General features: G+C 43.1%; 1 protein-coding gene across 2 annotated transcripts in view; it reads right to left on the bottom strand.

The window, feature by feature from the left end:
• Positions 1-14,660, bottom strand: part of LOC143816023 (mannosyl-oligosaccharide 1,2-alpha-mannosidase IA-like) — a 284,363-nt gene that overhangs the window by 193,537 nt on the left and 76,166 nt on the right. For both annotated transcript variants that reach the window (XR_013223873.1, XM_077295925.1), the window contains exon 3: positions 9,697-9,793. Coding sequence is in view for 1 of the 2 variants with exons in the window: in XM_077295925.1 (XP_077152040.1) it covers positions 9,697-9,793 (97 nt within the window). In the remaining variant the exon portion in view is untranslated. The remainder of the gene's footprint in view (positions 1-9,696; positions 9,794-14,660) is intronic.

Here is a 14,660-nt window from a genome sequence, read left to right as displayed (position 1 = left end):
CAGAGTGTACATTAATGAGAAAAAAAAGAACTTTTTTGAATTTTCCAAATGGCTGCAGTGAAACAAAGAGTGAAAAATTTAAAGGGGTCTGAATACTTTCTGTATCCAGTGTACCTTTCATGCTGATGAAAGGCTATTTTGCTTTGTAAGCTGTGAACTGTTTATGGACATTTAATAAACTGCTCTTTGTTTGATACAAGAACTTTCTGCCTGCGTGAATGCTACCAGCTGCCAAAGGGTTTGGATTCCCACCACAGTCTTAGCCTATGTTCACATTTGCGGTCTGCGCCGCAGCGTCGGGCGCCTCAGCGTCGGGCGCCGCAGCGTCGCCCCATGCGTCATGCGCCCCTATATTTAACATGGGGGCGCATGGACATGCGTCGCACTTGCGTTTTGCGCCGCATGCGTCCCTGCGGCGCCCGCGTCCGGGCGCAGAGGACGCAGCAAGTTGCATTTTTGCTGCGTCCAAAATCAATGAAAAAAAGGACGCATGCGGCGCAAAACGCAGCGTTGTGCATGCGTTTTGCTGCGTTTTTGTTTGCGTTGTGCGTTGCGGCGCCGACGCTGCGGCGCACAACGCAAATGTGAACGTAGCCTTAGGCTGCTGTCACACTAGCAGTATTTGGTCAGTATTTTACATCAGTATTTGTAAGCCAAAACCAGGAGTGGGTGATAAATGCAGAAGTGGTGCATATGTTTCTATTATTCTATTATACTTTTCCTCTAATTGTTCCACTCCTGGTTTTGGCTTACAGATACTGATGTAAAATACTGACCAAATACTGCTAGTGTGACGGCAGCCTTACACAGATATGTATCAGTAAAGGTAACAATTGCAGGCTATTATGCTTTAGTAAACCAGGTATCCCAAAGTACTAGCTGCTTGCTGGCTCAGGTAAGATAACGTTGTACAGTGTATAGAAGAAAATAAATTAACTGCTATGGGTTTTTTTTCATCCTTCTCAGAAAAAATTACAAAAGTTGTTGACTTCATTTTACATTTCTCCAAAATGGTACCAATAAAAACTAACACCCATCCTGCAAGAAAAACAAGTCATCGCGCAGATACATTGAGGCAAAAATGAAGAAGTTGAGACATAGTTGGAAAAAAAAGAAACTAATGACTCTTGCATTGTTTAAAAATTAAAAAATTGCTGAGTCATGAAGGCAAAGCTCTATTTTTTAGTAATAATTTCACAATACATGAAGAATGCATAGCTACCATCAAGTATTGAAAAAGAGCAGCACACTAACCTGACAGGAGATTCATGCTGTTTAAACCTATGCTATTACAGGCATGTATGTTTTACTCTGAAATTCTGCATTGAAAATACATACTTTGAAAACCCAGCCGGGGACAATGTGTTTCTGCTGAATAGTCTGAGGTAGGTTCTTGGCAACTTGTCACCACCACAAACCTTTAGACTGACTGGTCTCTCCCTATGTAAGCACACAAGGCGAGACCTGTTAGTCATGAGCAGGGCCGGACTGGCCATCTGGCAAATGCCAGAAGGGCCTGTCTGGTTGTGGGCTGCCTTGACTGCTACGTTGTTATCAGACTCGGTGTTCTCAAGACACCCATACTGTTAAAAGCTGTAACGGATGTGATGCAGCAATCACTAACGGGTTGGGGAATTCTCGCTTATCAATGGGATTAAGGCACATGGGCACGCTTTTCTCACAAAACAGTCTATTTGGTTTATTTTGCACTCATAAACCACATGAAGCCATGTTATATATCACAGGCTTAACACATACTCCACAGCACTTCATAGTATACTGCTTTAACTTGCAGTCACTAAACACGCTGGACCTCTTTGTCCAGTTACCGTGGGCGATCACACGCTGAACAGTTCATTAATGTCCATGGAACACAACAGGCACCAACACACGACATTAGGTTGCAGTCTCTAAACATGCTGGACCTTACTCTGTCCAGTTACCATGGGTGACAGCACAGTTCATTAACTAACTCCCTGTCCATGCACACAGTTCCCCATACTCTGGTGTTATGACCTGGTGGTTACGGAGCGGTACTGAGATGACCTGGTGGGTAAAACCAATCATGGACAAGCTCAGAGGAGGTGGCAGCTCCACAGACAGAAATCACTGATATGACCTAGTGATTACGAAGCAACACTGAAATGACCTGGTGGGTAAAACAAATAATGTACAAGCTCTGAGGAGGTGGTAGCTTTACTGACCGCAATCCCTACTCCTAACACCAACACTAGAAATAGCCGTGGAGCGTTCCTATCTCTGCCTAGACGCCTCTTCACAGCCTAAGAACTAGCTACCCCTGAAGATGGAAACGGAAAACTATCTCGCCTCAGAGAAACCCCCAAAGGAAGATAGCCCCCCACAAATATTGACGGTGAGTGGAGAGGGAAATTACAAACTAAGAAATGAAATTAGATTTTAGCAAAGGAGGCCAATACTATCTAAATAGACAGAGATAGAAAAGGCTACTGTGCGGTCAGTATAAAAACTAAATGTCCACGCAGAGTTTACAAAAATAACCTCCACACCGACTCACGATGTGGAGGGGCAAATCTGCGACCCCAGAGCTTCCAACTAGCCGGAATATTTCATAATGACAAGCTGGACAAAAGAGACATAACTTAAACTGAACAGAAGGTCATAAGCAGGGAAACACCCAAAAACTAGCAGAACTTATCTTAAGCTGAAATGAACTGGCCAACAGAGAACTTCCAGGAAAGAACTGAATCCACAGAAAAAACATTGACAGCTGGCATCAACTACAGCCAAAAGCCCAGTTAAATAACAAGGCCAGGGAACCGATTAGTGAAAGCAGCTGCTAAGTTCCACTCGAAACCACCAGAGGGAGCCCAAGAGCAGAACTCCCAAAAATACCATTCGTAACCACAGGATGGAGCCCAAGAACGGAATTCACAACACTCTGGGTTACCTTCCAAGAGCTCCTGCTCCACATGCTGACTCCTATCAGTACTCTCTCTCTCAGTGAAACTGCCGAACTGGGATCACCATCCCGGACAAGGCCTTGCTCACCAGGCCACCTGACAGTCCAGATCCTCAGATGGATGGTAGCTCCCCCAATGCAGTGCCGTCACAAACTCTCCATACATGCCTTTCCATGTGTTCTTCAGGAAGTCCTACTCCCAGCATCTTCCAACACAGGTTGTGCTATTCAGGAAATCCTACTCCCAGGGTCTTCCAACACAGGCCTTCAGATCCATGGCCTCACCATGCGCTCTTCCGGGATCTGATCCTACTCCCAGGATCTCCCAACACACTGGCCATCCAGGATCTTACACACAGACCATTCAGGTCCACACACTCTCTACCACAGAGACCTTGTGACCACACCATGGTCACATTATATACTTGTAACCACTCCCAAAGGTGCGAGGTGTGTGTGGTTAGTCAGACCCGCCCAGCTCTCCGACTAACCTTGTAAGTCTCCATTAAAAGCTACACAAACACAACTCTTATGGAACTACAAGTCCCAGCACCATAATACTGGCTTACAGTGCAGACTCCCTCTGTGACACATACCGGCCATTTACAATCATGCCAGACATGGATTCCCATGGCCTCAATATGTGCGTGTTCTGAAGAGACCATGCAGCAACAGGGTGTATGAGCACAAAGAGTCTCTAGGACAACATCAACTATTGTATATGACCCTAACATCAGACGCATCTTCAGCACACTTTAGATAAGCAGATTTGTATAATACAGAATAATGTTTTAGAATGCCTTAGATTGTAGAACATTTATTCTCGACATTATGGAAATATATACTGTATGTACTGTATATACACTGTATATATTGATATTGATTTGAAAAATGAAGCCTGCAATTTTATATTAAAAATTACTTTTTTTCTGCACATTTACAAAACTTTCTAAATCGATTTAATTATATTAATATTAATAAATGTTATAGGAAAACGGCTTCTCGCCTCTTGAGTATGTAGCTTTACCCTTAAGGAAACTTGCTCGTGGCTATGTCTTGAGATTTGTCAGCTCAGTGAGGACATTCTTACATACATAATAAATGTCAAGCACATTCTACAGCTGTATGCGAATTCATCACACGTAGATGCTAAGCTCCCCGAGAATTTTTCTCCTTTTGCGAAGAAACCATGATGAATGACATTTTCAAATTTGCTTACAGAAAATGAAGCAAACAATATGAAAGTATCTGAAGGTGTTATAAATAAATTGTGAAATCAGCAGACTCGCACAACATATTGTGTACAGCTCCAAGACCAACACGTTATAAGCACGGAGCGGCTGTAAACACACACAATATGTTCAGATCTGCGGCTCATAGCTTTCTATGCCCTAGCTCAGTTTTATTTTCATATTACGGTGTTAGCGCTACAGAGTGAATGCAATTTTAATTTTGTCAAATAATTATGAAATAAATCTGCTTGAAGCTTGTTCACATTGTGCTGGAGCTTTTGCAGTTCCATATAGCTAGCTTTTCAATTTCAGAGCAAATCTAGTCATGACTAATATTGGGTTTTCTCAAGTTGTGTTTTCAGAAGTAGCGCTCATTCTCTCGGCTTACTGCTTTGCCAGAGGCAGTGTTCTCCTGAAGAGTTACAGTTCTGACTAGCGGGTCCATACTGTTGAACTGCAGAGTGGTCGGTAACCTAGGCAACAAGCTATAAAATGAAAATTTCCTCTGCTCTTAAGAACGGAGAGGATTTTTAATAAGGGATAAATTGCAAAGTTGCTTGTTTTTACAAGCACTTTGCGATTGTAAATATTCTGCAGATACATGGCTTTTAAAAACAGGCTCGTATTTACAAATGCTATCTACGATGTAGACAGTATACACTTGGCCTCACAGTTACAAGAGGTGGTAAATTTATCACAGGGGCACAGGTTGTGCGTTAGATTTGGTGCATCTTTCATAAAATTAGACGAACTGGTAGGCCACATTCAGATGTCCGTTTTTCACGGATAGCACACATACCCATTATATTCTATGTGGTTATTTACATGTTATGCTACTTTGCAGACCAAGTGGCCCGCAAAAAACTCTCTAAAAAACGGAGACATGTTTATTTTTTTATATCGAGTCACAGATCGAAATCACTTACTAGCCTATGGGTGCATGAAAACCACTGTCATTTTTGCTATCCATGCTAACCTCCCGAAATCTGACATCTCCCTCTCCATGGGTGGCTCCATAAAAACGCCTAGGCAGCAGGCGCACTGTCTGGATGTTATATTTGACACCAATCCTTCCTTCAACTCCCATATACAATCTTTTGCCCGCTCTTGCCCCTTACACATAAAGAACATCTCTAGAATCCGCCCCTTTCTCACCATGGAAACAACAAAAACTCTCACTGCCGCCCTAATCCTCTCCCACCTGTACTACTGCAATGCTCTATTAATTGGCCTCCCCCTTACTCGACTTTCCCCTCTCCAGTCTATCCTTAATGCAGCAGCCAGGGTTGTCCATCTGGCTAATCGTGTCCGCTCATCGCCAGTCATTACACTGGCTGCCCATTCATTATAGGATCAATTAAAACTGCTTGTTCTCACCCACAAAGCGCTCCACAGTGCGGCACCCCCTTACATCTCCTCCCTCATTTCTGTCTATCGGCCTACTGGCTCGTTACGCTCTGCAAACGACTTTCGACTGACCTCTGCACTAATCTGTACCTCCCACTCTTGGCTCCAAGGATTCTCCCGAGTTGCGCCAATCCTCTGGAATGCTCTACCCCAAGAAATTAGGACTATCCACAACTCACACAGTTTTAGGTGCTCGCTCAAAACTCATTTGTTCAGAGCGGCCTATCACGTTCCCTAATCAGTCATTTTATGTTTGTGTGTAGCCCATTCACTATCTCCATCTACCCCCCACCCCCTGAAGATGGCTGGACCATCATTGTAAATACATCACTGTAAATACACACCTGTACTTTGTATCTCCCCCACCTCATTGTAGATTGTAAGCTCTCACGAGCAGGGTTGTCTTATCTTATCTTATTTTGCTTTATTACTGTATTGTTAACATTGTTACCTATGACTGTTGTGTTTGAAACTGTTAAACTGTAAAGCGCTGCGGAATATGTTGGCGCTATATAAATAAAGATTATTATTATTATTATTATTATTATTATTATTATTAAATGCCACTAATATAGAAATAAATATTAATATATTGTCCCTGTGGAGGACAATGAATCAGGGATTACAGGAGTCAATATAATAATAAATATATAGCCATAATTCCCGTAATGAAAACGGTCTGACAGGTGATACACAATAAGGTCTAACGTATCAGTATCAATATATCAATTAGTGTATCACAATATCTAATGCATCAACCGTATAGTGACCAGTAAATATGCCCAAATAGGTCAAATATAAAACATCCATTTCCTGAAGGTAAGTGTTGCTGGCCAATAAATAGATCAGGGTTTGTGCTCACCATCCTGCCCGACGGGCGCCGTTTCGCTGCTCGCTTCTTCTGGGGCGTGTACAGTGCGGGGTGCCGCTCAGCTTAAATATGTGATATGAGAAGGTGATAGGCAGACTCCATGAAAATGACAACGCATGCATCCGGGCAGCTCCCCTGTAGCTAAAGGAAGTAGGGACTTCAGGAAAGTGCTTTCTGGAATGCACTGTGGTCACATGATGGAGCACTTCCGGAAGTCCAGGGGAATCCAGACCAGCGCATGCATCTATCGTGGAGATGCCAAACGGGCTGGGGATCATAGATATAGGGGCACAAAGCCAAAGGAAGTGAAGGAGGGAAATAAAGGGGTACTGACCATAAGGATATGGAAAATAGAGGAAATTGAAGAAGAAAAAAAGGGGCTATAATTTTGGGACTGATGGATAAGGCTGGACGGCCACGGATTCAAAAGTACACTATTAATGGTATAATTATGCATAAACTACAGGGTGGGCCACATATATGGATACACCTAAATAAAATGGGAATGGTTGGTGATATCAACTTCCTGTTTGTGACACATTAGTACATGGGAGGGGGAAACTTTTCAAGATGGGTGGTGACCATGGCGGCCATTTTGAAGGTGGCCATTTTGGATCCAACTTTATTTTTCCAATGGGAAGAGGGTCATGTGACACATCAAACTTACTGAGAATTTCACAAGAAAAACAATGGTGTGCTTGGTTTTAACGTAACTTTATTATTTCATGAGTTATTTACACGTTTATGACCACTTAAAAAATATGTTCAAAGTGCTGCCCATGTGTGGGTAGGGAGGAGGCATAGGGAAGGGACATTTTTTTGTAACTTTTGAAATGTATAGTAAACTAAAGTTATGACCCCATCTGCCATGTTATATGCACAGGTGTACATGCAGCGCCCCAGAGTCCTGGTCGTTGCAGTACTGTGGCTCCGCCACTATGGGGAGCTATGGTGCGTCTGATGGCACTGAAGGAGTTCATCGGATCAGGTATCACAGACACCAATACATTTCACAGCTGGGCCTCCGGGGGGAGCTAAGGGTGCTATTCATTAGGCCACTCCCCACCATAGTGGGTAAACTGGGGGTCAGGCAGGAAGTTAGATCAGAAAGCTGACTGGATTGGACGAAGCAACACCTAGTGGCAGAGGGTGTTGTGGAGGAAGAGACAGTAGGGTCTCTGTCAGGGGTGGGATCCTGACAGAGGCTTGGCATTGGAAAGAACGTAACGGGTCCGCGCCAGCTCCGGGAAGCGGCGGGGCTCAAGAAAGGACTAGAAGCGAGATAGATTGTGCTGAGTGAGAAACGAGATCAAGCGATAGGAGAATTCCAGTAGGGGTCGTGCTGTAAGACCGGAGCAACACCCTACTGAGGCGCACTACCGGTGGCCGGAACGCCGAGGGAGTATTATAACATTCAGCTTCAAGCAATACTCTAAACAGCGGCAGGACAGTCAGTTTAAGGCGGGCTGTCTAACACATATCACCTATGAAGTCTTGGGAGGCAATTGCGGGAGAGGGGCGTCTCTAGGGTCCCGGAAGAACTCCAGGCCTACCTGACAAACGGGTGCCGTTCTAACTGTAACATCAGGAAGGGACGGACGATTAGAAGAACATCATTTAATCGAGTTGTGAGGGAACTTAAGAAACAGACACAACAGTTGTGGGGTACTTTCCGTAAGCACAGCAGGGAAGGACTACAACACATAGCGCTAAGAAGGAAGGCACCGATTTCCACCTGTGAAGAGAACTCTGGAGGTGCCATTGGACCGGCCGGACTTGCGCAGCTTGGTGAACCGTATTCTGGACTGAGGACTCAGAGATCTCCAGTAAAGAGGTAAAGAGACTGCAACCTGGTGTCCTCGTTATTTACCGCGACTGCACCACCAACATCCACACCGATCATTCACTGTGCGCCCCACGGCAGGGTCACGGACCGGGGCCTAGCCGCCGTGACAACCCCAGAAGCAGAGACTCAGAGGCCCGGTACCGGGTACCCCTCGGCCCTGCGGCAGTGGGGGCGCCACATACAGGAACCCAAATATTGGAATTTCACACTGGAAACCTAGGGTTCGAGGAACCAAAATAGTTGCTTCTTTTACCTTTTCTATTCTGTCAGTGAAGGAAAATCAAGGGAGCTATGAGCTATCTAGTTTATGGAACATCTAACATACTCCCTATAACAGCTCCCACTCATTCTGGACACCTGTGAATGGGAGTATATAAGGTAACTCAGAATTTCTGCTTGGAGGGAAGTTTTTCATGCTTATGCCCTCATCCTTTCTCTTTTGGAAGCATGAAAGAATTTACATTCAGCAAAAAAAACAACTTGCATAACTATTTTGGCTATAACCAATGTGGGAGCAATGTTTATATGATCTAATCTTTTTCCAGTTGTCTTGTCGAGTCTTGAAAGTCTTCGAGCAGTGTATGATTTCCACTTTCAGCACACTGACTATACTACACTACAGAGAGGAATTGGAGAGTGTATATTAAGTATGCGAGAAAAGTTTCATATGACTTGGGGACTAAATGAAATACACGCTTCGTGCTTCTACATAGAGCAGATAAAAGAGATGAATTAGCTGGGTAGAAAGTCAAAATGAGTAATTGTAAGTACACAATGCTGTATATGATATGATGATTACAATATATTAAGAGGTTAAAAATGGTGATGGGAGGAGGGCTTCTTTAAAGGAAATCTGTCACCAGGCTTTTGCTATGCAATCTGAGAGCAGCATAATGTAGGAGCGGAGACCCTGATTCCAGGGATGTGTCACTTACTAGGCTGCATTTTGCTGTTTCAGGACAATCAGTGTTTTATCAGCAGGAGATTATGACCACAGGACTAAGTGCTTCCTAGTCCAGCCATGCCCACCAGCAGATATCAGCAGCTTTCTCTTACTATACAGTGTACACAGAAACTTGCAGTTATACACAGCTCAACAGCTGAGCTCTGCTAGATCTGCAGCAAAGAAAACTGTGACTCTATCATAACTTCTGCCCCAGTAAACTAAGTGATACCTCACTGGAATCAGGGTCTCTACCTCTATCACATGGTGATGTCAGATTACGTAGCAAAAAACTGATGACAGATTCCCTTTCACATATTTTATTAGAGTAAAATATTTTAATATGTCATAACAGTCTTATTTGGAAATAGTCAAAATGCTCCAGAAAATAATAATTTATTAATAGTCCATAAAAAGCTTACATGTAAAACATTTTTTTTTTTGCAAAAACCTTACCAAATAAGCTTCCAAAATGTCCATCTTTAGTTACTGGACGCAGCTCATTTTCTCCCCAAGCATATCTCTTATAGCTGTCCCATGCAAATTTCATCATCTGTGGTAAAAAAAAACAAACAAACAAAAAACAATAGGACACATTATATAAATTAACTAGAAACTAGAAACATAGTAAATTGTTTGATATTTAAAGGCGTTGTCCGGTCTTAACCCCTTAGTGACAGAGCCAATTTGGTACTTAATGACCGAGCCAATTTTTACAATTCTGACCACTGTCACTTTATGAGGTTATAACTCTGGAACGCTTTAACGGATCCTGCTGATTCTGTTTTTTCGTGACATGTTGTACTTCATGCTAGTGGTAATATTTCTTCGATATTACTTGCGATTATTTATGAAAAAAATGGAAATATGGTGAAAATTTTTAAAATTTAGCAATTTTCAAATTTTGTATTTTTATGCCCTTAAATCAGAGAGATATGTCACACAAAATAGTTAATAAATAACATTTCCGACATGTCTACTTTACATCAGCACAATTTTGGAAACAAAATTTTTTTTTGTTAGGGAGTTATAAGGGTTAAAATTTGACCAGCAATTTCTCATTTTTACAACACCATTTTTTTTAGGGACCACATCACATTTGAAGTCATTTTGAGGGGTCTATATGATAGAAAATAACCAAGTGTGACACCATTCTAAAAACTGCACCCCTCAAGGTACTTAAAACCACATTCAAGAAGTTTATTAACCCTTTACGTGCTTCACAGGAACTCAAACAATGTGGAAGGAAAAAATGAACATTTAACTTTTTTTGCAAACACTTTAATTCAGAACCATATTTTTTTATTTTCACAAGTGTAAAAACAGAAATTTAACCATACATTTTGTTGTGCAATTTCTCCTGAATACGCTGATACCCCATATGTGGGGGTAAACCACTGTTTGGGCGCACCACAGAGCTTGGAAGAGAAGGAGCGCCGTTTGACTTTTTCAATGCAGAATTGGCTGGAATTGAGATCGGACACCATGTCACGTTTGGAGAGCCACTGATGTGCCTAAACAGTGGAAACGCTCCACAAGTGACACCATTTTGGAAACTAGACCCCATAAGGAACTTAACTAGATTTGTGGTGAGCACTTTGATCCCCCAGGTGCTTCACGGAAGTTTATAACGTAGAGCCGTGAAAATAAAAAATCACATTTTTTCTACAAAAATGATCTTTTTGCCCCAAAATTTTTATTTTCCCAAGGGTAACAGGAGAAATTAGACCACAAAAGTTGTTGTTCAATTTCTCCTGAGTACGTTGATACCCCATATGTGGGGGTAAACCACTGTTTGGGCTCACTGCAGATCTTGGAAGAGAAGGAGCGCCGTTTTACTTTTTCAATGTAGAATTAGCTGGAATTGAGATCGGATGCCATGTCGCGTTTGGAGAGCCACTGATGTGCCTAAACAGTTTAAACCCCCCACAAATGACACCATTTTGGAAACTAGACCCCTTAAGGAACTTATCTAGATGTGCGGTGAGCACTTTAAACCCCCAGGTGCTTCCCGGAAGTTTATAACGTAGAGCCGTGAAAATAAAAAAGTCGCATTTTTTCTACAAAAATGATCTTTTTGCCCCCAAATTTTTATTTTCACAAGGGTAACAGGAGAAATTAGACAACAAATGTTGTTGTGCAACCACTCCTGAGTACGTCGATACCCCATATGTGGGGGTAAACCACTGTTTGGGCGCACTGCAGAGCTTGGAAGAGAAGGAGTGCCGTTTTACTTTTTCAATGTAGAATTGGCTGGAATTGAGATCGGATGCCATGTTGCGTTTGGAGAGCCCCTGATGTGCCTAAACAGTGGAAACCCCCCACAAGTGACACCACTTTGGAAACTAGACCCCTTAAGGAACTGATCTAGATGTGAGGTGAGCACTTTAAACCCCCAGGTGCTTCACGGAAGTTTATAACGTAGAGCCGTGAAAATAAAAAATCCTTTTTTTTCACTCAAAAATGATTTTTTAGCCTGCAATTTTTTATTTTATCAAGGGTAACAGGAGACATTGGACCACAAAATCTGTTGACCAGTTTGTCCTGAGTACGCTGATACCCCATATGTGGGGGGAGGGCACTGTTTGGGCACCCATCAGGGCTCGGAAGGGAAGGAGCGCCGCTTGGAATGCAGACTTTGATGGGATGGTCTGCAGGTGTCATGTTGCATTTGCAGAGATCCTGATGTACCTAAACAGTAGAAACCCCCCACAAGTGACTCCATTTTGGAAACTAGACCCCCGAAAGAGCTTATCTAGATGTGTGGTGAGCACTAGGAACCCCCAACTGCTTCACAGAAGTTTATAATGTAGAGCCATGAAAATAAAAAAAATCATATTTTTTCCACAAAAATGATCTTTTCACCCCCAAATTTTTACTTTCACAAGGGTAACAGGAGAAATTGGACCCCAAAATTTATTGTGCAATTTATGCTGAGTAGGCTGATACCCCATATGTGGGGGATAAACCACTGTTTGGGCGCATGGCAGAGCTTGGAAGGGAAGGAGCGCCGTTTTGGAATGCAGACTTTGATAGAATGGTCTGCAGGCATTATGTTGCGTTTGCAGAGCCCCCGATGTACCTAAACAGTAGGAACCCCTCCACAAGTGACCTCATTTTGGAAACTAAACCCCAAAAGGAACTTATCTAGATGTGTTGTGAGAACTTTGAATGCCCAAGTGCTTCACAGAAGTTTATAATGCAGAGTCGTGAAAACAAAAAAAAATATTTTTTTCACAAAAAAGATTTTTTTAGCCCCCCAATTTTTATTTTCACAAAGGTAACAAGAGAAATTGGACCCCAAAAGTTGTTGTCCAATTTGTCCTGAGTATACTGATACCCCATGTGTGGGGGGGACCACTGTTTGGGCGCATGGCTGAGCTCGGAAGAGAAGGAGTGCCATTTTGGAATGCAGACTTTGACAGAATGGTCTGCAGGCATTATGTTGCGTTTGCAGAGCCCCCGATGTACCTAAACAGTAGAAACCCCCCACAAGTGACCTCATTTTGGAAACTAGACCCCCCAAGGAACTTATCTAGATGTGTTGTGAGAACTTTGAATGCCCAAGTGCTTCACAGAAGTTTATAATGCAGAGTCGTGAAAACAAAAAAAAATATTTTTTTCACAAAAAAGATTTTTTTAGCCCCCAATTTTTATTTTCACAAAGGTAACAAGAGAAATTGGACCCCAAAAGTTGTTGTCCAATTTGTCCTGAGTACACTGATACCCCATGTGTGGGGGGGACCACTGTTTAGGTGCATGGCTGAGCTCGGAAGGGAAGGAGTGCCGTTTTGGAATGCAGACTTTGATAGAATGGTCTGCGGGCGTTATGTTACATTTGCAGAGCCCCAGATATACCTAAACAGTAGAGACCCCCCAGAAGTGACCCCATTTTGGAAACTAGACCCCCCAAGGAACTTATCTAGATGTGTGGTGAGAACTTTGAATGCCCAAGTGCTTCACAGAAGTTTATACTGCAGAGTCGTGAAAATAAAAAATATTTTTTTTTTCCACAAAAAAAGATTTTTTAGCCTCCAAGTTTTTATTTTCACAAGGATATCAGGAGAAATTGGACCCAAAAAGTTGTTGTCCAATTTATCCTGAGTACGCTGATGCCCCATATGTGGGTGTAAACCACTGTTTGGGCGCACGGCAGAGCTCAGAAGGTAGGGAGCACCATTTTACTTTTTGAGCACAAAAATTGGCTGTGGCGTTTAGAGACCCCCTGATGTACCTAAACAGTGGAAACCCCCCAATTCTAACTCCAACCCTAACCTCAACACACCCCTAACCCTAATCCCAACCCGATCCATAATCCTAATCACAACCCTAACCCCCAAAACACCCCTAACCCTAATCCCAAAGCTAACCATAACCCTAATCAAAACCCTAAACCCAACACCCCCCTAATCCTAATCTCAACCCTAACCTCAAAACCTAACCCTAATCCCAATACACCCCTATCCTTAATCCCAACCCTAGCCTTAACCCTAATCCCAAATGTAACCCTAATGCCAACCCTAATCCAAATCCTAATCCCAACTCTAACCCTAACTTTAGCCCCAACCCTAGCCCTAACCCTAACTTTAGCCCAAACCCTAACTTTAGCCCTAAACCTAGCCCCAACCCTAACCCTAACTTTAGCCCCAACCCTAGCCCTAACCCTAGCTCTAACCCTAATCCTAGCTCTAACCCTAACCCAAGCCCTAACCCTAACCCTAAGGCTATGTGCACATGTTGCGGATTTTGCTGCGGATCCGCAGCGTTTCCGCAGCTGTGGGTCCGCAGCAGTTTCCCATGAGTTTACAGTACAATGTAAACCTATGGGAAACATAAAACGCTGTGCCCATGCTGCGGAAAAAAACACACGGAAACGCAGCGGTTTACATTCCGCAGCATGTCAATTCTTTCTGCTGATTCCGCAGCGGTTTTACACCTGCTCCATAATAGAAAACCGCAGGTGTAAAACCGCAGTGGAATCCGCACAAAAACCGCGGTACATCTGCGATAAATCCGCAGGAAAACGCAGCGTTTTGGTCCTGCGGATTTATCAAATCCGCTGCGGAAAAATCAGCAGAGAACCATTCTATGTGTGCACATATCCTAACCCTACCCCTAACCCTAACCCTACCCCTAACCCTACCCCTAACCCTAACCCTAACCCTACCCCTAACCCTACCCCTAACCCTATTTGGAAAATAGAAATTCATACATTTTTTTTATTTTATTATTTTTTTCTTACTAAGGGGGTGATAAAGGGGGGGGGGGTTATTTACTATTTTTTTTATTTTGATCACTGTGATAGGATCTAACAGTGACCAAAATAAAAAAAGAGGAAGAATTTTCTTCTGCCGGCCGGCAGATCATGGCGGGCGCACTGCGCATGCGCCCGCCATTTTCTTACCGGAGCAAGAAGCCGG

The sequence above is a fragment of the Ranitomeya variabilis genome, chromosome 3, assembly GCF_051348905.1.
Source record: "Ranitomeya variabilis isolate aRanVar5 chromosome 3, aRanVar5.hap1, whole genome shotgun sequence".
Classification (NCBI taxonomy): domain Eukaryota; kingdom Metazoa; phylum Chordata; class Amphibia; order Anura; family Dendrobatidae; genus Ranitomeya; species Ranitomeya variabilis.
This window is presented reverse-complemented; position numbering and strand designations above follow the sequence as displayed.